We start from the raw sequence: 24,465 nt of genomic DNA on the forward strand, positions 1-24,465 counted from the left end.
ATAATGTTGTTGCCACTCCGGCGTCGTCATACCATCCCTACTGAAAAAACAAAAAACCGTATTCCTCATAACTCCTATATCTAATCCCATCATACGACGTATGGGGAAAATGGGTTTTATACGGTACCCTGTGTGTCATGCCGAGTTATTGGATATGGCAGTTATGAGGCATGTGAGTTTTTTTCAATAGGAGATATCGCCACGCCATCGCCGTCACAGCATCGTAGTCATAAAATCATCGTCATCCCAGGGTCGGCGCAACGATTTCATCCCTCATCGTCGTCATACATGTTTGCCGTCACTCCAGCGTCTTCATCCTATTATTGTCCTGTCATTCTCGTCACACTCTTGTCGTGATACCATCATCGCCATTCTAACGTTGTCATTCTGTAGTCATCACCACACCATTGTCGACATATTGCCGCCACTCCAGCGTCGTTATCCAATGGTCAGCGTGTCATCATTGTGACGCCATCGTCATGATACTATCGTCGTCACTCAAGCATCATTATGCCATGGTCTTCACGCCGTTGTCGTCACTCCATCCTGTTCACATCATCGTCGCCACTCCAGCGTCATCTCATGTCGCCACGCGGTCGTCGTTTCACCAGCGCCGTCATACCATGGTTGTCATACAGTTGTCATGATGCCCTTTGTCGTACAGATATCATGATGAGTCATTTTGTCATAGTGATTTTAGGGTCTTTATGCCGTTCTCGTTATGCCTTCGTCATCATTTAGTTTTTGTTGTTGCGTCGTCATCATACCGTCATCTTCATGCATCGTGGTCGTTCCATTGTTGTCACTCCTTCGTCGCCATGCGGGCCATGTGCATGATCGAACGCAACATGCTTATGTTGAGCAGGGCGGTTCCAAGTGGGAGTGCTCATGTGGATCGTGTGGTCTCAACTTGCGAATAGTCACTACGCAGCAACACCATTCTTCACAAACACAAATGAAAGCTTCACCTGGACCGATTCGCAGAGCGCCGAAGATCTGCATATTTTTTTATTCATCGCTCCACGCAACGCAGCAACATACGCGAACAGACCAGGAGACAAATTCCAGAAACTTTTTGTGCGACGTTGACAACGTTGCGGATCTGTATAGATAAGCCTATGGTATTGCTGACATGAAGGTAAGTTGCACTTCTAGAAAAAAGAAGTGCTAAGAGACAAGACAGTCATGTGCGCCCAGCCAAATGATGCATTTTTGTTTTGGCTGCGTGTATGGGGTCATAGAAAACGGGTAGAATGGGCAATACATTGTCCGGTTGTCTGCCTGTACCAGTTTTACGCCATCAACTTTCTCGGCATGTGTCGCCTTCCTGTTACATTCTCATTTTTTTCACTGATCTGCAATTTGTAATGCTAGTAGTCAGTACTTCGTTCTGTGTCTTCTGGTAATAAGCTATATAGCCATTAAAATAAACTTGTCTTGAAATTTGGTATATTCTTCCATTTACCTAGAGAAAGCGTCATTTCTTTGATTCACTCGCGCATGTCCTTCTACATGCAGCACAAAAACATCTTCTGCACGAAGTACGGCTCACCAGCCTGGCACATCCGAATGGCTCGCTACTGCTATCGTGGGCGTGGACCGTGGCCCCGAGCTCTGAGCTGGCGGGATACTATTTACGTGGTACTTCCTCGGACCACACATTTCAGACAACGCTGTCGCCCTTGCTGAGTGATTACACAGCTGATTGCCTCAGAGGATACACCGAATACAGCATTAGGCTGCGGCCTTTCTACAACATTGACGGCCTATCGAAACTTGGCAAGGCAACACAGCTTATCGCACGAACTCCAGCTACTGGTAAGTGCGTTCGTGAGATGTTTTTTTTTTGTGCGGTGATGATATACATATTGATGCCACATCTGAAAAAGTTCAGGTTTTTTTAAACGCACTTAACCTAGAAAACTGTCAAGTGCGCCATTTTAATGCGAGCTGCTTTAGCTGTTCACACGACAGGTCAATTTTCGCGGACGAGCACGATGGGGGGCACAGTTCTACCGAATCACACCATACAGAACAACGCCGCAGTCGGTCCTCCTAGCGGCGTGATTGATTACCGCTCGGCCACGTGATACTTGTCTGCGGAATTGGGTTTATCACACGGATCCAGCTTTAAGGTACTGCGTGAGTACAATCTCCAATAAGTGGTTGCAAAGCTATAATTAAACTCGAGACGTTTCTCAACCGCTATGCAAACCGAACCGTAAGGTCGATGCCATTCAGGGATAAGGGCCTAAAATTCCTTTTATTCAGTTGAAACGTGTAATGAAATTCAGACAGTTAGAAACATTTGTTCCCGTTATCACGAGTATTATCTTGCAGAGAGAATATGCCGAATGCTATGCAATACGCTGGATCGAGGAAAAGTTATATCTTAAAGCAATGCGAATGCGTTCAGATAGTCTTATTTGTAGACGCTTTCTTATATGCTCAGCTCTTTCCCACAGAAAACTCTTAGTAGTCTGCTGTTTAGAGTGGTGTATTTCGAAACTCACCAGTGCTGCTTTAATGAAGGATCTGCTTTTCACTCTGTTAAATGCCCATTAATCCACAGGGTGTTTTAGCTAACTTTATCGAGAGTTTAAAATTATGCCGATGCACTCTAAGACGACGCGACCAAATGCATGTTGCTCACTTGTGCATGCAGTGTGCCACGCTATTTTTCGTATTTTGCTTAATTAGATAAATAGTGAAGATTAATTAACGAACTGCTGAAGCAGCGAAGCTAGGAAAAAATTCCAATTAGAAAGTTGCGGAGTGGTTTGAGATACGTCTGAATAAACGGTCTGTCTTTCTATCTCATAAGTATTCGTGTTTTTCAGCGTACTGCGGATTCCCGCGAAATAAAAAAAAAAACCAACGTGACATGCCCGCTTGCGCGTTGTGATTGCAAGTTACTTGTGCGCTTCAGTGCATGAAACGACGTTTTGTTAACAAACTAACTGGAACGCCAATGCATTTATCCGCAAAGTTCGGGAATTTATATCTCCAAACTCGTGTCATCTTGAAAATTCGTTCCAAGTGAATCCGCCTTGCGAACACCACAGCTAGAATTTGTAAATTGCACTATGGGCCATAATCTTATCAGGTAAAATTTTATTAGTAAATTTTTATTAATCAGTCGATTTTGCATCTCAATTTTTTGTGCAAGTATTGTCCGCCGTTTCGAGTAGACCAGCTCATGAACAAGGATTGTGATGTGTGCCACAGGCAACTTTTAAAGATTTTTGAAAGTGTTCGCTAAAACACTCCGTATATATATATTACGGTGTTACAAAAAGCACGCGCTCTTTTTTTTTTTTACAGCTCCGGGTGCACCGATGAACATTGTGCGACACTCGCCATCGAGTATAAAACACGATGGTTCGCGACAACTGGCCATAACCATCCTCGGACCAGCGTCTTGGAATTCCAGTCCAGTCGGCTTCCGTCTGCGATGGGAACCCAATGAACAAAGCAACGAATCTGCGAGGGATTTCGATTTGTCTCCCGATGCAATGGGACGCAAGAAGGACTTGAACGTCATCCTGTCTTTGAAGCCTGGACGTGAATACACACTGTTCGCCAGCGCACGAGGGGTCGGGGACTTCGGGGACGTCCTTATAGGCCCCGAGACGTCGGTGACAATGGAAACTACTCCTCTGGGTGAGTCATTGTCAATCATGTCTGTAATAAAGGACTCTAAATTGACCAATATGAAATCACGAGGGGGCTTTTCGAGGGCACTTCAATTTGAGTAAAGTGAACTATACTTGAAGAACAAATTGCAGCGCACACGTTAAGCGGTCACGTAACACCTAGTCGGAATGACGAGAAACTTATGCTGGCTACTTAAGGTTACAAGCGCGTCACACAATATATGGCTGCAGCCTAATATACTTGCAGCTTTCGTGCATGACAACTCTCTCTACATTACAAAGTGGTTTTTTTTTTCGAAAGCATAACATGGTACTTCATTAAAATTTCTTTCTGGGCGAGTTGGCGCATACTTGATTTGAAAATTGTTGCAGCGTTAACACGTGCATCCACGAAGTAACAAGGATTGGGGGAGACAAAGATTCTCGGTAAGAGTGCCGACAAGACGGCGCGCATCAGTTTATAAGCGTTCCACATTCATAAATATGGCAGCAAGTGCGTAAGCCCTCCCTCTGTATCTATTTTTGCTACAGAGCTTCTAATTTGGGAAACTACCTCTTACTGATTTGATTATCTGTTTGTATCCCTTGCCTTTTTTTTAGCTTTTTGTTTTTTCGGTGCCTGTTTCCATTGATTATTGGAACGTACGTTCATCGATGCGCTATGTCAATTTTTCTTGGTTGTATCACACCCTTCCCCTTCTTTTCTGCCTTTCCCCTTGTATAAGGTATCCGTATTCCGGTAATAAAATTCAGTTGACAGTCAGCGCTTGTGTCTCGTCCTTGTTACTTTGTGGATGCATGTGTTAGCACTGTGTCGGTGTTGGTTTGAACTGCTTTCTTAACGTAAAAGCATCTCAGGGATAAGTCATTCTTTCTGTTGATAGGGTTAATCCTCGCAGACGTTTCTTTCTTGTTCTTCATCCACTGATACTTCAAACAATCTACCCGGAATCGTTGCAGCTCAAACTTAAAACCATGCTACACAGTCAGCTCGTATCACATGTCCGCAAGGTATACCGTGGCTTAGAAGAGGCCATAATACCAGAAACAAATGAAGTTCGAAGGTCATTTCACATAATTCAAACACGTATTTTCAGATTTAAACGGCATTCGTTACTGTGGTTCAGCAGTCATTTACCAGTAATTATTACCATCTTGAGCTTGCACGGTGCATTACACATTCCTCCAGAATGTCCTTTTCACTAAGTGCATGACCTTCTATTAGACCTAGTATCATTTGTTAGCGTCAATTAACAGGCCCTCGAGCGCACAAGTATGTCTGTCGATAAAAGTACTATGTCCGACGTGTCCCTTGAATTTTTAAACACAGTAGCATTCTTGGCATAGTACGACCACCTTTCTCTTCATGTATCTAGCTATTGCACAAAAAATATAGGCCCGTCTTGGATATAGTGCAGTGTAGATGTGTTGGCTGTTCCCAAGGTAGCGCAGTTTATAAATGTGGGTCCTTGGCGTGAATATGTACGACTGGGTATGTGCCCCTCTTGAATGAACCTGTTTGACGTTAACTACGTATGTGCCACTGGGCATGGGCCTCTGTGGCCACTGGGTATGTACGACTAGTTATGTGCCGCTCTTTCGTGAAGTTCTCTGTCGCCAAATGCGTCGCTTTGTATATGCCACTGGGTGTTCGCGAACTTCCCGGCGGCACCGCCAGAAGGCGCAGCCTGTACAGAGCGAAGTGCGCTAGAGGAGCCCGGCTCCAGTGCACGCCTCATACACGACGCGTTTCCGTTATTCACGCACTTGAATAGTCACCGCAGATCAGTTCTGTCAGTCAGTCAGTCAAGAACTTTATTGAAGTCCTGAGGAGTTTCAAGCCGTTGGAGATCCCACGCGGGGAACTCCTTCGGCCTAAACCGTAGGCGACGCCCAAGTCGGCACGGGAACGTGGTGATGCTCCGCCAGTTCTTGGGCCCTCTGGACGGCCTTGAGTTGGAGTTTGAGGTCCGGGCTTTTGAGTGCTTCTTCCCATTCGGGCTCACTGGAGAGAGGGCCCTTTGGTAAGACGGTACATTACCATAGCATGTGCGAGAGTGAGCAGTAAGGTTCTGTGCAGTCTGGGCAATTTGCCGGGATTTCTGAGTTGTAGTGGCTTAGTAGGCCTCGTGACGGATACGAGTCCGTTTGTAGCATTCGAAACGCGGCCGCCTGCGCGCGTTCGAGTTTGGCGTTCGGGAGCGGGAATAATGTTCTGCCTTTTCGATAGTGTGAGGCGATTTCTTGGTATGTTAGCAGCGGGTAATTAAATTGAATTTCCAGCCCCTCGGAGGCCGGGGGACCGTCGCGGAGGGCAAGTTCTGGCACACGGTCGTGGGCCGTTTCATTGAGGTTAGCTTTTTGCGGGAGAATGTCTTTCCCCATGTAAGCGGGGGACCAGGAGAGGCACCGTTTGCTCTCTTTTGAGCTCGCTAGTAGTATACGCGTTACTTCTTTAGATATGTTGCCACATTCGTAGGCCCGAATTGCGGCACGCGAGTCTGTGAAGACATGAGTAAATGTGGGGTATGCCATGGCGATGGCTACGGCTATTTGTTCTGCTTTAGCGCTGGTGCTTGTTTTAACCAATGCGGATGATCGTAGCGTTCCGTTGCCGTCCACGACTGCTATTGCGAAAGTGGATGTGTTGTCGTGCTGGGCTGCGTCCACAAATGCGGTGGCTTCCCAATCCCCGACGATGCGGTCGAGAATCGCGCGGGCGCGGGCCCGGCGCCTACTCACGTTGTGTTGTTAGTGGACGTTTCTGGGAAACGGTGAGACTTTGTAGTTGTCTTTAATATCGCTCGGTAGGGTAACCGCGTGCTTGAGATAGGGAGAAGGGGAGACATTGGCTTCGTTTAGGATTAGCCTACCGGCTTTGGACGAGGATAGGCGGAGTATTTGCGCCACAGTCTGAGCCTCGATCACTTCGTCGATGTTGTTGTGCATGTCTAGCTGATCAACCTTTGCTGTACTTGCTCTTTGTGGAATGCCCAAGACCTGTTTGATGCTCTTGCGCGTGAGTGTGTTTAGTTTCGTCTTTTCTATTTTCGTCCAGTTCTGGGCAGAGGCGACGTAATTAATGTGACTCATAAGGAAAGCGTGCTATACGCGCAGAAGGTTATCTTCGCAGAGACCCTTCCTGCGCCCCGAGACTCTGTGGATGAATCTGATCACGTTTTCGGTTTTGGCGGTTAAGTGTTTGATCGTGTGTCCGTGGCATCTGGTGGCTTCGATTAGGAGCCCTAGAATGCGTATGTGGTTGACTCACGAAATCTGTTGTCCGTCTCTTGTGTGTAGAGCGATCGCAGGTTCGTCTAGAGGAGTTAGGTAGCGGACTCCTTGGCAAGACTTGCGAAATAGTAAGAGTTCCGATTTCTTGGAGGATAGTTTCATTCCTGTGTCCAGTAGGTACTCTTCCGTGGCATCTAGGGCAGACTGTAATGCCTGCTCCATGTCTGCCAGGGAGCCTCCTGGGCTCCAGATGGTAATGTAATCTGCGTATAGAGCGCAGTTTACGCTTGGGATGTTTCGTAGTTTGTCTGCGAGTCGCTTCATGACTGTATTAAATAGTAATGGAGAGATGACTGAGCCTTGCAGTGTTCCGACGGAGCCCAGCGTGTAGAGGTCCGACTTAAGCTGCGAGACTCGCAGTCGGGCTTCTCTGTCTTTTAGGAAGGAGCGTACGTATTCCTGAAATCTCTGGCCGAGGCCGAGGCCTGCCACAGACTCCAGTACGAAGCGGTGCGATACGGTGTCGAATATTTTTTTTACAGGTGTGTTAGGTGAATCCGGAAATTCTTTTATGAGCCTGCGCCTGACTTACGTTTGCATACGGCGGACACAAACACGTGGAAGAGCCAAATACGCGTTTCCTTCGCGTCAACGAGTACGCTGTGTGTGTTGTAGTGCAGCACTCCCGAGAGAAACACGAGACGCATGGTGCGATTTTGCGTGCTATCCGTCGTACGGCGCGTCGTGTCCGACTTGCCGCATACGACGATCCTGGACACATGGTACGAATGCGAGATCGGCGCGTAGCTCAGCCCATAGCCTGGCGCCCCTGCATGGACGCTCGGAATACGGCGTAACTTCGCACAGAAAGTGAAAGCAGACGTGTTTGCACAGCTGTCTTCTTTAAAACAAGTGATGACAATTAACTCCATCAAAACAAATCTGCATAACTGATCCATGGCTGTTTGATAAACTAGTCTAACAAAATGGCTTGGATTGTTTTTTTTTATGCGCTGTGTCACCGGGAAATATGTGTCGCGAATTTGTAGCTGCGTTTGATTCTTTCAGGCAGGCGGCAACACGTGTTGTCACAATTAGGCAACGTAACCTGAGCCAGAAATGGATGACCAGCGAAATCCTAACCGCTATAAAGAAAAAAAGACTACCTGTGGACTCACGCGCTCGTCAGGCTGCGTGATGACACGCGCTTAAAATATGAATGGGCCAGAAACAAGGTAAATGCAATGATTAGATCTGCGGGACGCACTTACTTTAGAAAGAAATTTCAAGAATCCCGATCTGTCATAAAGAACACGTGGTCTCTTATCAACAGTATTTGAGGCATCAACATTTCAACGCCTTAACAGCGCCTTTTATCTTATTTTTCTGCAGATGATGAAACTCTGGCAAATTTATTTAATCAGTCCTTTTCATGTATCTCAGGACTGAGCAATGGCGGCCATGTGTGTGCACTTTAACGTATAGCTTGCTAGATTCAGCATATCTTTCCTTACTCTACCTTGCTGAATTGAGGTCCATTGTTTTTAATCTTAAGAATAATAAACCGCAGGGTTTCACAAAATCTCGGTCAGTGAACTCCAGAGGAATATTGACGCAATTAAACATGTATTGCTATCTCCAAAACTTTATTTTGGATGCTGGTGGGATTCCAGTTGAAATGAAAACCACAATAGTCATTCCACTTCATAAGCTAGGTGCACGCAGTAATATTGAAAATAACAAACCTATTTCGATAATCCCCTGTATAGTTCAAATATTAGAGGAACATGTGGTTCTTACGATAACATCATTTCTAGATAAGCATTGTGTAATATCATCAAATCAGTACGGATTTGTGTAGAAGAAGGGCACCCAAGCACTGTTCCAGTTCTCTGATCTATTAAATTCCACAATACATCGCAAACGGGTGGCTTGTGCTCTCTTTATGGATGCCCCTAAGGCATTTGACACTGTTTGTCATAACATTTTGTTACAGAAACTGTCTCTGCTAGGCCTTTGTGGATAATTCTTGAATCTTAACTTTCTGCAGGATAGACAACAGTCAGTGGGTAATAGTTTAAGTGCTTTTACATGTATTTATTCTGGAGTCCCTCAGGGCTCAATATTAAGTCCCCGACTCTTTAACATTTATGTGAATGCTTTCTCCAACGCAGTAGGGAATCATATATATCAATAGGCTGATGACACAGTTCTTGTATCCTGTGCAACTAATATCTCCGATGCAATTAGCTCCTTACAGAATAAGGTAACCAAAGCTATGGACTGGTTCGCGGCAGATTTAATAAGCGTGACCCCTCCTAAAACGCGATTTGTAAGTTTCCGTAACTCCATGAAAAAAATAATGCCTTTCAGACCGTTATTCTTACACACATCTATCTGTTATACATGCACATGTCAACCGGTTAAATAGGCATCTTCTGTTAAGTATCTTGGGTTGCGTTTTGACTATGGTCTTCAATGGAACGTTCCCGCGCCATGTTCGCGGTCGAGGCTTGCCTCGCCGCGCCAGAGCACTACTCAAGCTGAGGGTTGGCTGCGTGAACGTGCACGAAGGTTTATACAGACAAGGACGTGTGTCCCGTCCATCGTGTACGTCTCGTGGCTGATGCCAGACACTTCAGCACCTTACATGTGAGTGCCCCGCTTTCAGTGCGCAGCGCATGTCGCTAGTGAGAGACTATCGTCTCCTTGTGCTGCGGTGTACGACACTCGACGAATGTTTGTACCTCAGTGGTTGTGCGTCTAAACGTGATCAGGCTCATCGTGAACCACTTACTTTTCTGGAGGTAACTTACGTTCACGTTTGTAGCATCGAAACTATTCTATTCAATGTTCCGCAGTAGCGCGACCTTCAGTGACCGGCCCTACTGTGTCTGATCTCTACTGTGTGCTCTACTTTATTATTTAGATTTGTCCTCTTGCTCGTCCTTTCCTCTTTCTTCCCCTCCTTCCTATCTTCCATTACTGTGTTGCTGTCACCTCCCTTCTGAAGAGTAGGCAGGCGTCGTGCCTCTTCCGATGGCAGTTGCCAGCCTGTTCCTCGCTTTCCCTTTCCTGTTAATTCTATATATGTGTTCAAAACAAATAAGAATATGGAACTCGCAGTTGCCCCCCCTCTGTCACAGGTTGCGCGCGGTCTCCTGTGTATTATTCAATATGCGATGTCTTATGTCAAACACCGGGCAAAAAATTATTGCGAATGGTTTATTCTGCACTGTGCTACGTTATGGTTTGACTGTTTATGGTCACTGCACCCTTAGATGGAGCTAAAGAATGAAATCAATTTTATGTTCACTGTTGTCAATAATGACATGTGATATGTGTCCAAGGAAAGATACAGATGTCTTCAAGTTGTTGAATTTGCCAAACTTCAATTCCCTGATTGTCGAAAGTGTTGTAGTAAATCACTTCCGGAATAATGATTTTAAGATACGGTATACGCCATCCCTGTTCCCTATAGACCGAAAGAACTGTACGGCATCCCCAAGACGGCAACAAAGTATGGGAGAAGAACGCAGCAATATTATGTTCCAGCCATATTTAATAAGTTACCAACGCCTGTGTTAGAAGCTAACACAAGACGTGCGATCCAGAAATTACTCAGGATTCTCGAAGTTGAAAGAACATTTTTGTATAACTTCTTCAATATTTCTAATAGCTAATAGCTAACTCCGCCAATAACCAAGTGCAATTTCCTGTGAACTGCCTATCAGGCACTGCCAGTCAAGCCCTCTGAAGCTTTGGCAGCCCTGCGACCTGCATTTGATTTTTCTTTATGCACAATAAAAATTGCATTGTATTGCATTACTTCGCGGCTATATATGCTGCCCATGTCTGTGTTATCAAGACGATGTCATAGTCTTTTTACCAACTTTCACGAGTCATGTAGCGCGTCTATCGGCTATTCTTGCTGTTTTTGACACGCCGGCCTGCAAATGAAGTCATCCGAGTACCACTTTGGACGTCGTCAAATTACCGTTCTTGGCCATCTCGTCAGTGCCGCTGACGTTCAACCCGACTTTGACAAGATTCGTGCTGTCCAGAACTTTCCTGTTCCGTCTTCCACCGCAGACGTAAGAAGCTTTGTTGGGCTATGCTCGTATTTCCTGGGTTTTATGAAGCATTTCGCCGAAACCACTTGCCCACTCACCGACTTACTTAAGAAGGACGCTCCTTTCACATGGGGCCTTGCTCAAACCAATGTCTCCGCTCTGGCACGATTGCTCACGGCTCCCCCATTGCTGGCTCATTATGATCCACCTGCCGCCACTGAATTTAACACGGACACCAGTGGCCATGGAATTGGGGCTGTACATGTTCAACGGCAGCGTAATTGTATACGCCAGCCGCCTTCTGTCACCCGCCGAGAGGAATTTTTCAATTACCGAACGGGAGTGCCTGGCGTCAGTTGGGGCAGTTGCCAAATTCCGCCCCTACTTGTATGGCCACACATTTTCCATGGTTACCTATCACGACGCCTTGTGCTGGCTCTCCTTACTTAAAGACCCCACTAGACGATTGGGCAGAATGGCGCTATGTCTCCGAAAATGCACACTAGCTATTTTATACAAGTCAGGCCGTTTACACAAGGACGCCAACTGCCTCTCCTGTCGACCACTCTGAATATGATGCGAAAGACACCGACTCTTGCGTCCTGGCCATTTCTGATCTGCGCGACATCCGCACTGAACAAGGACGTGATGAGTGCTTGCGTGTTATCATCGATAGTCTAAATTCTGGACATTCGGGGCCCACACTGCGCATCTTTGTTCTCCGCGACGACGTTCTCTACCGTCGCAGCTTATGCCCTGAAGGACAAGAACTTTAGCTCGTTGTACCGCGCGATCTCCGGACATCCGTTTTTGAGCAGTTGCATGACGCCCCTACAGCAGGGCACCTCGGCTTTTCGCGTACTTACGACCACGTACGGCGCTGCTTTCACTGGTCAGGCCTGTACCGCTCCGTGCGCCACTACGTTGCAGCCTGTGCACTCTGTCAGCTCCGCAAAAGAACCTGCTGGATTGCCCGGTGGACGCCTTCACCCCATCGATGTGCCCTCAGGACCACTCTTTCGCGCCGGTCTCGATCTTCTCCGCCCTTTTCTGACGTCGAAATCTGGCAATAAGTGAGTAGTTGTCGCGATTGATTACGTGAGCTGGTATGCGATCACGCGAGCTTTGCGCACAAGCTGTGCAACTGAGGTGGCAGATTTCCTTTTACATGACGTTCATCCTCCATGAAAGCGCAGTCCGGCATAGCCTTACTGATCGCCGCCGCACCTTCTTGCCACGAGTAGTTGAAGACCTATCTCGCTCCTGTTCTGCCGAGCACAAGCTTTCCACCACCTGCCACCCGTACACCAACGGACAAACGGAGCAGCTCAATCGCACGTTGACAGATTTGCTGTCTATGAACGTTGCTAACGACCACAGTGATTGGGACAGCAGGCTACCCTTCGTCACCTTCGCTTATAATTACTCCTGTCACGAGACCGTTGGCTTTTCGCCCTTTTACATTCAGCTCGGCCACCGCCCTTCTTTGCCCTTTGACACATTCCTTCCTTCCTCGACGATCACTGTCACTGAATATGCTTAAGACGTCTTCGCCTGTGCTCACACGGCACGCCCGATTGCCGGCTCCTGGCTCACTGTCTCAGGCCGCCCAGTAGATCCGGTACGACAGCCGACATCGGGACGTTCGAGTTCCTCCTGGTTCCGTTGTACTCCTATGGACACCACGTTACGGCGTCGGCTTGTCTTAAAAGCTGCTGCAGCGCTACACAGGGCTGCGATAGTGCGTCAGCTTGGAGATGTGAAATACGAGATTGCTCCGTTTGACTCGCGTGCCCCACGGACGTTGTGCATGTGTCCCGGCTGAAGCCTTACTTTGCCGCGAGTTCACCTCCCTTACATTTAGCGTCTAGACGGCGCCTTTACAGGTGGGGGCTGTGTTACGGCGCAACCAAAAGTCGCGCCAGTTAGAAGACGATTTGACGTATAGAGGTAGAATCGCTCTCGACAGTCATTTTGTTTATGCATCAGTGTCTCGCCGTGTAAATATTGTAAATACATCTTTATAAGTGATTTCTCCGACGTAACAATATTATTATAGATTTAAAAATCAAGGAACGAAGCTTTGCACTAGAACTTCGGTAGTATTATATGGTGCAAGTTTCACTCACTTTTGGTGATCTAATGCTCGACATCTTTGAAGAGATGTTTAGTGATCATGGTATTGTAGTCATCCCGCGATGTATATTGCTAATTGATCATACTCAGGAACTGATCAGGCAGACAGTCTGAAGCAGCGCTGCTTCCTAGCTTCTTAGAAACCTTTGTGAAAATTACGGTATCTGTTGTTCGCAGTAAAATAAGGGCCAGTACCTCCGAGAGATTTGAAAGCGTCGTTTCTCCTGACACCCGTCTATTCTGAATATTACAGAGTCGTTTAGTTAGGATGGGCTCTCCGCACCAATCAGCACGTGTCACGGCAGGGTCCACAGCTAGAGCAGTGTCGAGACTCTCCCTATGTTCATAGTTATTCGCCAACTTCATTCTTGACCACCTTTATTCGCACCCCCCTCCTTGTATCCATCCCTCCCCCCAGTCTCCCTTTTACCATTCTTTTCCGTTATTCACTGTCACAATCTTTGGTTTGTTGAACGGCGCAGTGGCGGCCAACATTCCTATATTTCTGTTTCTGCGTGGACTTCGAGGTCATTCTCCTACCTGCCCTCCAACCTGTTTGTTGTGGCGGTTTCTTTGCTTCCATGGCCCAGCACCCCGTCCTTGATATATTTTGCCGTGCTCAAAATCAGCGTTCTTTTAACACGAAGCCTTTTTTTTTGAAACTTTGCCCGAGTTGGGGCTGGTTCAGAGCGTGTATATACATGGAAGGAGCGTAGCAGAGAGGAAGGAAAACGTGAGAAACTCGTATGGACCAGTGCAACGCGTCCAATATGCACAATGCCCTCTGGAACCCCCTAGGCGTCAATCGCCCCATTAGCCTCTTGACAGCTGTAATTATGAGTGACCCCCCACAAAGCCACTGCATAAATTGTAGCGCTTACCTCTCTACTATAGCCAAGTTCAGAGGGAAGCTAGATAGAATGATAGAAATGAGGAAGGAGAGGAGGCAGAGAATGGATAGAAATGACGGCAGTCGAGAAACGAGTGATTAATAGCCTTGGCACCCTTCGCTCGCAGTTCCCATATAAGGGTGGGGGATAGGTGACATGAGAAGGCAAGGGAACTAAGGTGACTGTTTGGGCATGTTGGTAGGACATGAATTCAGCGTTTTGCGCACAAGACGAGGATGAAGAAGAGGCTGAGGCACAGGAGCGCAAGGGAACGCTACTACTATAGACACGACAGTGGTTGCGGGGAAACTGGATAAACCTAAGTTCTAGGTAATGTGACATGAAACAAAAGGGGTTCGATGTGAAAAGGAAAGGTTGGCGATATCTTGTGCAGCCCTCGAAAGAGCATGGCTCAGAGCCACATGGCAACCTCCTCCTACCCCTTCAGACTTTCCCTTTCATTCATGTCGCTCTTTCAGAGCCCACCTCCTGAAACTTTCTGTTCAGCGGGAATAGGGTGGTTCGTCAGAAAATTTTGTTTGGGGGGGGAGGGGAGCTTTGACCCCGCAAACGCCCCTCCCCTGGCTACGCCAATGCTGCGGCGTCTGCCCTGACCACTTCCGAGTCAAAATGAAGCCAACGATTTACTATTTCACACAGTGTTTTATAACATGCCCACTTTCGAGGTCATTTTATTCCATAAGTTATTTCGTGTCAGAAACAAATTGTATCGATTTATGTGCCGCCATCAGCGGCGAAAGAGGCCAGCAGTGTATACGAGGAAGAAAACAAAAGCACGGGTAAGAACGGAGCGGCAATGCGATCGATCGACAGCCATCATCACGTGCCTATGACGTACACCCTACCGGCGCTGTCATTGGCTGTAGCTGTCGGACCTACGCGGCAGTCGTGCGACCATGTCCAGCAAGTTGGTCGCATGCTCGGCGTGCGATTGGACACCGCATGGGACGGATCCTGTTGAGAACCTGCTGAGTGCGGTTGCTGATGCAAACGGCGGTACGAAGGACGGCACGCAAAATCGTAACATGTGTCTCGCTCTTAAAGGGAAGCTGAAACACTTTTCGAAAAAAATGAGTTCTCTGCGGTATTCTACAGTTTTGAGTCCCCTGAACACGAATATCTGGTTCAAAAAGGGCGGAAACAAACGCAAGCGGCTGTTTTTCCAAGAAAACGCGCACCAGCGCCTCAGGGCATCGCGCGAACGCCGCTGTTGCCCGTGATTGGTCGGGGCCGCTGTGACGTCGTTGGCGGTAGTCGCCGGTCGGCGCCGCCGCATGTCTCCGTTTCAGAGCGTAGCACCATTCCTTTCTCTCTGGTAGCACGCGGTTCTGCTGTTCTGGCTTCATAGCTGAGTTGCAAGATGGAACGTTCTCGCTGTCTCCGACAGCTTGTATTGTCCCCGTACATGTTTGAACCTACAGCCGATACGGAAAACGATGGCGGCAACAGAGTCAACAACGATATTGAGTGTGCCAACAGCCAGAGCGATGTGTGCACCTTCTCGCGCGCTGGAAATCTTAGCTGGTACGTATGTTTTTTTTTTTTTCATGTAGCTGCACGTTGCAATGACGGGAGAAAAAATGCGCTAAAGTGTCACTGGGAACATGCTGCTGGAAGAATGCCGAAGCACTAACTTCTCATTAGATTTACACGGGTGCAATTCCGCGATGTCAAGCACCTTGCCGCTGCTTGTCTAAAGTCCCGTGGTTTTTTCAGCGTTGATACACGATCGCGAACATAAGTGCCGCGTTTCAAAGCGCGCACATGCAGTGCTGTGAGGTACAGTCATGGAAGTTGCTTATCATACACATCCACAGATGACCAGAGGTATTATATGTGCAATATTCATACTATGGTTCGACGACTTTGCGAGTGTGGCTCGATCAAGGATCGGTATGCGTGCTCCATGCTAGTGTTGACATAAATATATTAGGCAGTTTTAGCACCGCCGTGTGGTAAACACGATAACTGAACCGTACGTCGAATGTCACTAGGCAAGCCTACAGTCCATTTGATACCTCAGGTGCATCGCTGTGGAAGCTACGCTCGAAGTCCGGTCACCAAAATTTATTACTGCGCGCGTTTCCGTCTATGCTTCGCAGCGTGCCAGCGGCGTTTTCTCGCGCGAGCATGCACGTGAAGCTGCCGCGACGGGCAGCAATTAAAAAATATCGAAAAGAAAATTTTTTTAAAAGAACGTGTTAGCAGCCGTATAAGTACACGGATGGTTTCTATAGGTAAATTCTTTTTTTTTTTTCATTCCGAACTGAGCTTATATATGGAAAGCTTTCTGAAAAATTGGGTCAAGAAACACCGAACTTTTTCTAAGTGCGAACGCAGCCACTGCAAGAAGTATCTCAAGCCTCCACAGTGTTGCACCTGATGTATGAAACGGAGTATAGCAACGCTAGCAACAACGCGTTTTCGCATTTGTCGTAGGGCTATCCGGCTACGCTAAAGCTGTGTTACCAGACGTTAATGGCTGCAAATGTTCGTATTTCTCCAGTGCATCAATGTGGGCCTAATCACGCTTTCATTAAACTAGGTGCACCTGCATGTGCTGCGTATTGATGGAAGATGAAGAGAACTGCTTGTGCTGCCAGGAGGTGCAAGAGATTAGGAAAAAACAGAAGCGCACGCAGTGCGTAACAAGTTCAAGACAATTCAGGACTGTGTGCCTCAGCAGGGCAGTACTGGAAGTGGCACTTGCCCAGAAAGGAGTCGAACCGGCTGGACAAGGCAAGAAGGCAAGAAGCAGCACAGAAGGAAAGAACAGTTTACGAAAATCGCAAAACAAACGTGAGCGGCGGCGGCGGCGGCGGCGGCGGCAGATCTCTCGTAGCGTCGTTCAGTAAAGCGCAGGACGGAAAGAGACATGCCAGCACATGTCAGCACGCCGGTCCGCAGCTCGACTGGCTCGGTCTCCGCCCATGACGTCACTCTCGCCGGTTCTCTCCTCTGCCAACGTCCTCACCCGGCGCTCCGGGAAGCGATGGGGGCGTGTCCGCGCGGGTGATTTAGAAAGCGATTTCCGCCCGTTATATCAACAAAACGAAAAAAAAATTTCGGAACCGTAAATTATTAGGTCTGTTCTTCCCAATCCCAGCAATTCATAGAAATTGAAAACCGTTCCAGCTTCCCTTTAAGCACAGTCGACTGTTGTACTCGCACCGCTGGCGCGAGTTGTTGGGAACTCGGCGCTGACGCCCGTTGTTGCACCTGGGTCGCAAGCCCCAAGGGTAGCGTTGGCCTGGCGGCCTGGGGTACAACTGGAAGCATCCGAAGGTCCCGGCAAAGCATGAGTCGACTGGTAACAACAAAACAACTTGTTTATTCTAACATCGCAAAGAGTTGGCGGTCAGGTTCACCGAAGTAGAGAGACGGGAGTGCACTTTACTCAACAGAAGAAATCGGAGCCCTCCTTTGGCGTCCGGGGGCAGCTGCTTTTATACTCTCGCAGTTGAGGGCAAGAAGGAACCCCTCTATAGACGAGCACGTGACTGTGCCGCTCGGCCACAATGGGATAAGGTGACGCATACTGTCGTGTCGCCGCCGGTCGGGCACAATGGGGAGGAGAAGGTGGCTCACACTGTCGTGTCGCCGCCGGTCGGGCACAATGGGGAGGAGAAGGTGGCTCACACTGTCGTGTCGCCGCCGGTCGGGCACAATGGGGAGGAGAAGGTGGCTCACACTGTCGTGTCGCCGCCGGTCGGGCACAATGGGGAGGAGAAGGTGGCTCACACTGTCGTGTCGCCGCCGGTCGGGCACAATGGGGAGGAGAAGGTGGCTCACACTGTCGTGTCGCCGCCGGTCGGGCACAATGGGGAGGAGAAGGTGGCTCACACTGTCGTGTCGGCGCCTGTCAGACCCCCTCGCTTCACAGTTGTTGGGAGCTCCTCTCCCCGGCTGCCGCGCTTCGACAAGCGTGGGCACCAATATGCACATACACTCACACACGCACATGAAGACACGTGGCATCGGAACATGCCTGGACGCGCTTGGCGGGGAGGCGTAGCGGCGACGCCGAACGGGCCAAAATGTCTGCCGCTTTGTTGCAGCCGCGCCGGCTAAACCGTGCGTCGTAGGCGAAACGTAACAGACCGCCCCGCCGGGGGAAGGAGATCCCGATGGACAGGGGACTGCATCCGCTGTCCGGAGGGATGTCGCTCGATGATGCTCATAACCGAAGTCGGGCGTCCCTCGACGTTTCTTGAGCGCAGCGCACAGAGAAGGCCTCGTTCTCTCGTTCAGGTTCGCACAGGACACTGCAAAGTGACTTCGGGAGAGTTCACATTTTTGTTCTCGTTCCCGGCAAGCGTTAGAACTACGCTGAAACTCAACCGCTCAGTCAGCAAGCACGGCACAACCCTCACTAAGCCCTGCCAGGCTCTTTCCCCTTATATACCACTGCCTAGTTCCTTACAGTAGTCTAGCAGCACTTAGAACGCGTCCACAAATTGGAAAATTACACTAGAAAGCATGTCATCACTTTGAAACACTAAACAAAAGCAATATGTTAAAAATCCTGCCTCAGGAAGAAAAACATCAGTAACAAACAATTTTGAGGCTGATTCCTACGTTAGGGGCTTCGACTTAAGCCATCGGCGTTACCGTTGAGACTCCCCTTTTTGTAACGCACCTCAAAGGAATATTGTTGCAAAGCGAGGCTCCAGCGCAGGAGGCGGCCATTTTTGGGAGAGATGGTCTGCAGCCATTGGAGAGGGCAGTGATCCGTCTCAATGATAAACCTCGAGCCGGCTAGATAGCATGACAATTTCTGAACGGCCCACACGAGACATGCACACTCTTTCTCGGTGGCGCTATACGCCTGCTCACGACTGGTCAGCTTACGACTAGCATACAGGACGGGGTGTTCTACTTCTCCATTTTCCCGTTGGCACAGTACAACGCCCATGCCTCGCTCACTAGCATCGCACTGAACAACGAACCCTTTTGTATAGTCTGGCGATCGTAGCACAGGCTGGCTTGTTAGGGCACTCTTTAGGGCGCTAAAAGCTCTTTCCTTTGTCTCGTCCCAGACGACTGTTTGAGGCTCTGTTTTTCTTAGAGCATCCGTCAGGGGAGCCGCGATATCAGAGTACCTGGGGATGTACCTCTGATAGTAGCCGGCGACACCTAAGAACGACCGAATATCGGTCTTCGTGCGCGGTTGCGGGAAGTCTCCCACAGCGGCCACCTTTATTTCAGAGGGGCGGCGACGACCCTGACCAATCACGTGACCGAGGTAGACAACCTCGGCCTGTGCTAACTGGCACTTAGGAGCCTTGACTGTCAAGCCCGCTTCGCGCAGGCGGGTTAGCACGGCCCGCAAGTGTGCCATATGCTCAGACCAGGATGCGGAGAATATCGCTACGTCGTCTAGATACGGTAAAGCGAATTCTTGCTGTCCCCGCAACACTTTATCCATGAGGCTTGAAAAACAGTATGGCGCGTTCTTCAAACCAAAACTCAACACTTTAGGACGGAATGTTCCCATTGGTGAAATGAACGCCGCATACCTACTAGCCTCTTCTGTAAGTGGAACCTGCGAATAACCCCTGACAAGATCTAGGGTGGAAATAAACTGAGCGCTACTAACTTTCTCAAGGCGCTCCTCGATGTTAGGGATCGGATAAATTTGATCCTTAGTGATGGAATTAAGCCTGCGGTAGTCGACACAAGGACGAGGTTCCTTGCCCGGTACCTCAACTAAAATCAAAAGGGAGGTATAATCACTCTCACCTGCCTCAATAACACCGAGCTGTAGCATTTTCTTTACCTCAGCCTCCATAATATCGTTCTGGCGGGGTGACACCCGATACGCCTTGGATCGTACTGGCTCAGGGGAGGTAAGTTCTATATCATGAGTAAGTACAGAAGTCCTACGAGGCCTCTCAGAGAACAGACCTTGAAACTCTTGTAAGAGCTGGTGTAGTTCGGTTTTCTGCTCAGGCGACAGCGGTGCTTTACTGATAAGGTCACTAATGACTTGACCGGTGTCTTCCCTGTTCGTCACTGAGCCTAGTCCCGGAAGCTCGACCGGAAGCTCTTCAGGAACGTTTACCATCATGCACACCACTGCTTCCCGTTGTTTATAGGGTTTGAGCAGATTACAGTGGTAAACTTGCTGTGCTTTCCGCTTTCCTGGCAGACTCACCACGTAGTTAACGTCCGACAGTTTCTGAACAATTCGTGCTGGGCCCTCCCACTGCACGTCTAGTTTGTTCTTTAGCGATGTGCGCAATATCATGACCTCATCGCCCACCTCAAAACGACGGGCCCTGGCGGTCCGATCATAATAAACCTTGGCCCTCTGCTGGGCCTTTGTCATTGCTTCACCTGACAACTCCTGTGCCCTTCTTAAGCGTTCGAGGAGCTTAAGCACGTACTCCACCACGACTGGGTCGTCGCCCCTGCCTTCCCACGATTCTCGAAGCATGCGAAGCGGAGACCGAAGCGAGCGACCGTACACCAGCTCAGCTGGCGAAAACCCCGTAGCCGCATGCGGCGCGGTCCTTAATGCAAACATCACCCCAGGCAGACACAGCTCCCAGTCAGTTTGATGTTCAAAACACAATGCTCTCAACACGCGCTTCATGGCGGAGTGGAGCTTCTCAACGGAATTCGACTGTGGGTGATACACTGAGCTGTGTAACAGCTTTACCCCACACCTTTCGAGAAAAGTTGTCGTCAAAGCGCTAGTAAACACTGTGCCCTGATCTCATTGGATTTCCGCAGGGAAACCAACTCGCGCAAATAGGGACAGTAGTGCATTGACTATCTCAACTGAGCTGAGTTCTTTAAGCGGCACTGCTTCAGGGAACTTTGTCGCTGGGCAGATCACAGTCAAAATGTGTCTGTACCCCGTGGCTGTTACCGGCAGAGGTCCCACTGTGTCAATAACGAGCCGTCTAAAAGGCTCCGTAATGATAGGTACCAACTTCAACGGCGCCCTCGATTTGTCCCCTGGTTTGCCCACCCGCTGACAGGTGTCACATGTCCTCACGAAATGGTCTGCGTCCCGAAAACACCCTGGCCAATAGTACTCTTGCAAGAGACGGTCCTTGGTTTTCTTAACTCCTAGGTGTCCGGACCACGAACCCCCATGCGACAAGCGCAACAGATCCTGACGATAGCATTGAGGAACGATCAGCTGATCGAACTCCACTCCCCTGCGGTCTAGATACTTCCGGTACAGGACTCCACCTCTTTCCACAAAACGCGCATTTTTCCTGGCGATACCTTCCTTGACATTGCAGCGCACGTTTTCTAGGCTGCCATCCTTCTTTTGCTCGGCTGTCAAAGCCGACCGGCTGACTTTTAGCAACCTATTAAGTCCGTCTGACGTAGGCGCGATGAGCAAATCTGCAGATAGCTCTTCTAACTTTCCCGCATCGGGATTTTCCTCTCCGGTATCTGGTGCCTTTAACGTTACAGACTCAAGTTTATTCAGTTCGGGCGTGCTCTGAATATCAGCTTGCTGCGCCTCTGACCGTTTCTCATTGTTCGATAACGTCGGCCCCGCAACTACCGCCTTTGCAGCGAGCTCCCGAACCTTCGACCTGGTTAAGGCCTGAACGCTAGCCTCACCAAACAAAAGCCCCTTCTCGCGCAGGAGGTGATCGGACCTGTTCGAAAATAGGTACGGGTACTGGGGGGGCAGCATAGATGACACTGCCGCCTCCGTCTCAAGCGCTCCGAAAGGTCCTTCAATAAGCACTTTTGCTACCGGCAGACACACGCTATGAGCTTCCACGGCTTGCTTGATCCATGCGCACTCGCCCGTGAACATATGGGGTTCTACGTAAGACGGGTGAATTACATCCATTGTAGCTGCGGAATCGCGAAGCACTCAGCACTCTTTCCCGTTCACGAGGAGGTCTCGCATGTAAGGCTCGAGAAGCTTCATGTTCTCGTCAGTGCTGCATATTGACAAAAACACAACTTTTGGTTTTGTTTCCGGACACTGCGCCGAAAAGTGACCCGGCTTCTGGCACGTATAACAAATGCGCGCTTGCCTCGTTTCGAACCGCTTTCTGCGTTCGGCTTCGGCTGCCGCCGTCTCCTTAGGTTCGGTCGCACTGCTTTCACTCGCATCCGCACTACGTGTGTTCCCCTTTGCTCTCATGGGTGTGAACTTCGGCCTCTCAAACTTCGAGCCAAATTCACCCTTTTGACCGTCCTTAGCTCCGCGAGCCCGACGCGTCACAAACTCCTCGGCTAGCTCAGCGGCTTTAGCCACCGTACAAACGTCTGGCCTATCCAAGACCCAGTACCGCACGTTCTCAGGTAACCGACTATAAAACTGTTCTAGCCCGAAAGACTGCAGAACTTTATCGTGGTCACCAAACGCTTTCTCTTCTTTGAGCCACTCCTGCATGTTTGACATAAGCCTGTACGCAAACTCTGTATATGACTCACTTTTGCCTTTCTCATTTTCCCGAAACTTCCGACGGAACGCCTCCGCTGACAGCCTGTACTTTTTTAGCAGACTCGATTTCACTTTGTCGAAATCCTCTGCCTCCTCTCTATCCAAGCGAGCGACTACGTCGGCCGCCTCGCCGGGTAACAAAGTGAGCAAGCGCTGTGGCCACGTTTCCCGAGAGAACCTCTGCTTCTCGCACGTTCGCTCAAAGTTAACCAGGAACAAACCAATGTCCTCTCCAAGCTTAAACGGCCGCATCAGGTCAGTCATTTTGAACAATACGCGTTCTCCTGCACCGTGTGCCTGACTTCCATTACGAGCGCGTTCCATCTCTACCTCAAGACGCTTCATTTCCAAAGCGTGTTGACGGTCGCGCTCTTGTTGCTCTCGCTCTTTCTGTTCTTTACGTTCACGCTCTTCTTTTTCTTTCTGTTCTTTAAGTTCGCGCTCCTGTCTTTTTGCAGTCTCCCTCTCCTCAATGGTCTCAAGGCATTCCGACAGCTCGTCATCCTCAGCTTCTAACTCAAGAATAGCCTTTAGCAGTTCAGGTTTTCTGAGTTTGTCTGAGACATCCAGACCCAACTCTCTTGCAAGCTCCAGCAATTTCGGTTTGCGCAACGACTTCAAATCCATGGCTGCTCTGAATGCTGCTTTCTCTACTGCTTACTATTGTCTTGCCGCAAACTAACCCGGCAGCAACGACAACCACAATTACCAGCTCTGTTTCTGACACTAATAAAAGCCTGGCAAAGCTCAGAAGAAGAAAGTCCCGCACTCACCAAACCTCGCAGCCAAGAGTTCAGCGCAGTCGTTCCGCTGCAGGCAACCAGTCATCACACAGGGCTCGTTGCACTGCTCCCAGATCGTCGTTGAGCTGCTCAGCATACAGTCAACTGCATATTTTCGCTGCTGGCCTCCGTTGTCGCGATCTCACCGGCTGGCAGACAGTTGTTGTACTCGCACCGCTGGCGCGAGTTGTTGGGAACTCGGCGCTGACGCCCGTTGTTGCACCTGGGTCGCAAGCCCCAAGGGTAGCGTTGGCCTGGCGGCCTGGGGTACAACTGGAAGCATCCGAAGGTCCCGGCAAAGCATGAGTCGACTGGTAACAACAAAACAACTTGTTTATTCTAACATCGCAAAGAGTTGGCGGTCAGGTTGACCGAAGTAGAGAGACGGGAGTGCAGTTTACTCAACAGAAGAAATCGGAGCCCTCCTTTGGCGTCCGGGGGCAGCTGCTTTTATACTCTCGCAGTTGAGGGCAAGAAGGAACCCCTCTATAGACGAGCACGTGACTGTGCCGCTCGGCCACAATGGGATAAGGTGACGCATACTGTCGTGTCGCCGCCGGTCGGGCACAATGGGGAGGAGAAGGTGGCTCACACTGTCGTGTCGCCGCCGGTCGGGCACAATGGGGAGGAGAAGGTGGCTCACGCTGTCGTGTCGCCGCCGGTCGGGCACAATGGGGAGGAGAAGGTGGCTCACACTGTCGTGTCGCCGCCGGTCGGGCACAATGGGGAGGAGAAGGTGGCTCACACTGTCGTGTCGCCGCCGGTCGGGCACAATGGGGAGGAGAAGGTGGCTCACACTGTCGTGTCGCCGCCGGTCGGGCACAATGGGGAGGAGAAGGTGGCTCACACTGTCGTGTCGCCGCCGGTCTGGCACAATGGGGAGGAGAAGGTGGCTCACACTGTCGTGTCGCCGCCGGTCGGGCACAATGGGGAGGAGAAGGTGGCTCACACTGTCGTGTCGCCGCCGGTCGGGCACAATGGGGAGGAGAAGGTGGCTCACACTGTCGTGTCGCCGCCGGTCGGGCACAATGGGGAGGAGAAGGTGGCTCACACTGTCGTGTCGCCGCCGGTCGGGCACAATGGGGAGGAGAAGGTGGCTCACACTGTCGTGTCGCCGCCGGTCGGGCACAATGGGGAGGAGAAGGTGGCTCACACTGTCGTGTCGCCGCCGGTCGGGCACAATGGGGAGGAGAAGGTGGCTCACACTGTCGTGTCGCCGCCGGTCGGGCACAATGGGGAGGA

At 49.7% G+C, this 24,465-nt stretch overlaps 1 protein-coding gene across 3 annotated transcripts in view; it reads left to right on the forward strand.

The window, feature by feature from the left end:
- Nucleotides 1-24,465, forward strand: part of LOC142576523 (receptor-type tyrosine-protein phosphatase F-like) — an 86,717-nt gene that overhangs the window by 31,090 nt on the left and 31,162 nt on the right. For all 3 annotated transcript variants that reach the window (XM_075686693.1, XM_075686677.1, XM_075686686.1), the window contains exons 5-6: nt 1,519-1,818; nt 3,325-3,663. In XM_075686693.1, the coding sequence (XP_075542808.1) occupies nt 1,519-1,818; nt 3,325-3,663 (639 nt within the window). The remainder of the gene's footprint in view (nt 1-1,518; nt 1,819-3,324; nt 3,664-24,465) is intronic.

Source organism: Dermacentor variabilis, chromosome 1 (genome assembly GCF_050947875.1).
Source record: "Dermacentor variabilis isolate Ectoservices chromosome 1, ASM5094787v1, whole genome shotgun sequence".
Classification (NCBI taxonomy): Eukaryota; Metazoa; Arthropoda; class Arachnida; order Ixodida; family Ixodidae; genus Dermacentor; species Dermacentor variabilis.